We start from the raw sequence: 1,578 nt of genomic DNA on the forward strand, positions 1-1,578 counted from the left end.
ATATTACATCAGCAATTATTTTATTACCCTTTAAATTGATTTCTGGAGATTATCCAAGGTGCTTCATGACCCATAATTGGGTCCCAAGCCCAACTCTGGGAACCAAAGTTCATTGGTTCCCAAACTTTTCAGCTTTTGACCCACAAAATAACAGTAGCAGAGACCTGTGCCCCCAACTGTTTTTGGATGATAAACATTTGAATCAGGTCAACTAAACATGGACATAGTAACAATATTTTTATACTACATTTACCCATTTTAAATACACTAACCTCACTCCTTTGTAACAACTAAGGCAAAAATGTCATTAATTCAGAAAATCTTTTCAGGACCCCACCTTAATGTTTCGGGACCCCACTTTGGGTCCCGACCCCAACTTTGGGAAACACTGCTCTATACCACTACAGTCCATTTACCATTTATATTAGGATAAGTAACAAAAATAGGCCTTATGTGTCATAATAGTTAACTCTGAACAGTGTGTGTGTGTGTGTGTGTGTGTGTGTGTGTGTGTGTGTGTGTGTGTGTGTGTGTGTGTGTGTGTGTGTGTGTGTGTTTTCTCACAGGGCGTGTTGACAGCAGATTGCGCAGCAAACCAAGTGTTTTCATCAGTACATTGGTGTCGGGGTCAGAAAGCAGACGAAACAGCTGCTCTGTGCCCAAACACCGAACAATCTCCACCTTCACTTTCTGATCCGCCTGGAACGCCATGTTCTTCAACACAGACAAAAGGTTCTGTTTTTAAGGCTGCTTCTGGCAGCAAATCTAAGCATTTGTTTAGCAAAATAATGTAAAATCTAGGTAATTAACATCATTTTAAACTTAAGAAGCAGAAAGAGAAAATATCAAAAGAAAACAAAGCCATTTAAATCTACAATGGGTTTGAAATAAAGTCAGAATTTCTGACATTTTTTTAAAAACTGACTGTTATAAAAATTAATATAAACATTCAAATTGTTTTCTTACCATCAGGGCCCAGATCCCGTTTAACCTGAGAGCAGGACTTTCCCTCTGAGTCAGACTGCATAGTAAGTCAATCACCCCCGACTCCAGAATGGGCTTCAGACACATGCAAACAACAAGATTCAATATTACATTTTTTATGCATTTTCTGTAATACAATAAATAAATGATGAGCCTTGTAAAGCTGCATTATGTAACAACATGAAATTTGTAATAAAGTAAAATCAGAAAATTGGGCTTCAAAATGTATTAAAACTGCACTAAAACCACATTATGTAATAATTGATGCACAATGTAAAAAAAACAAGTCTTCAACGCATTTTGTAACACTCTCAGCCACATCATGTAATAACATACATTTTGTTGCAACTGTTACAAAATGCGGTAGTTGCTCTTTTTAGAAATGAAGATGAACAAAAACACTGGTTTGTGATGGTTTATTACCAGGGTTGCACATAAAATGTTTGTTCTGGTTCTCAGGGGAGAACCTAGGGTTGTTGCTTGGTGCTCACTCATATTTTCCTTCACTCATTAAACACATTTATCTAGAGGGGCGTCAGGTCATCTAACGTCCCCCTGTTCTGTTTTATGACTCCTATCAGCTGCAACGTCTCA

The 1,578-nt window shown here is 37.5% G+C and overlaps 1 protein-coding gene across 2 annotated transcripts in view; it reads right to left on the bottom strand.

Annotated features, from left to right (window-relative positions):
* armc8 (armadillo repeat containing 8) overlaps nucleotides 1-1,578 on the bottom strand; it is a 46,964-nt gene that overhangs the window by 9,387 nt on the left and 35,999 nt on the right. For both annotated transcript variants that reach the window (XM_014025741.1, XM_014025742.1), the window contains exons 16-17: nucleotides 967-1,059; nucleotides 565-714 (exon numbers count right to left, since the gene is read on the bottom strand). In XM_014025741.1, coding sequence (XP_013881195.1) covers nucleotides 565-714; nucleotides 967-1,059 — 243 coding nt within the window. The remainder of the gene's footprint in view (nucleotides 1-564; nucleotides 715-966; nucleotides 1,060-1,578) is intronic.

This window comes from Austrofundulus limnaeus, unplaced genomic scaffold (genome assembly GCF_001266775.1).
Source record: "Austrofundulus limnaeus strain Quisiro unplaced genomic scaffold, Austrofundulus_limnaeus-1.0 Scaffold496, whole genome shotgun sequence".
NCBI lineage: Eukaryota > Metazoa > Chordata > Actinopteri > Cyprinodontiformes > Rivulidae > Austrofundulus > Austrofundulus limnaeus.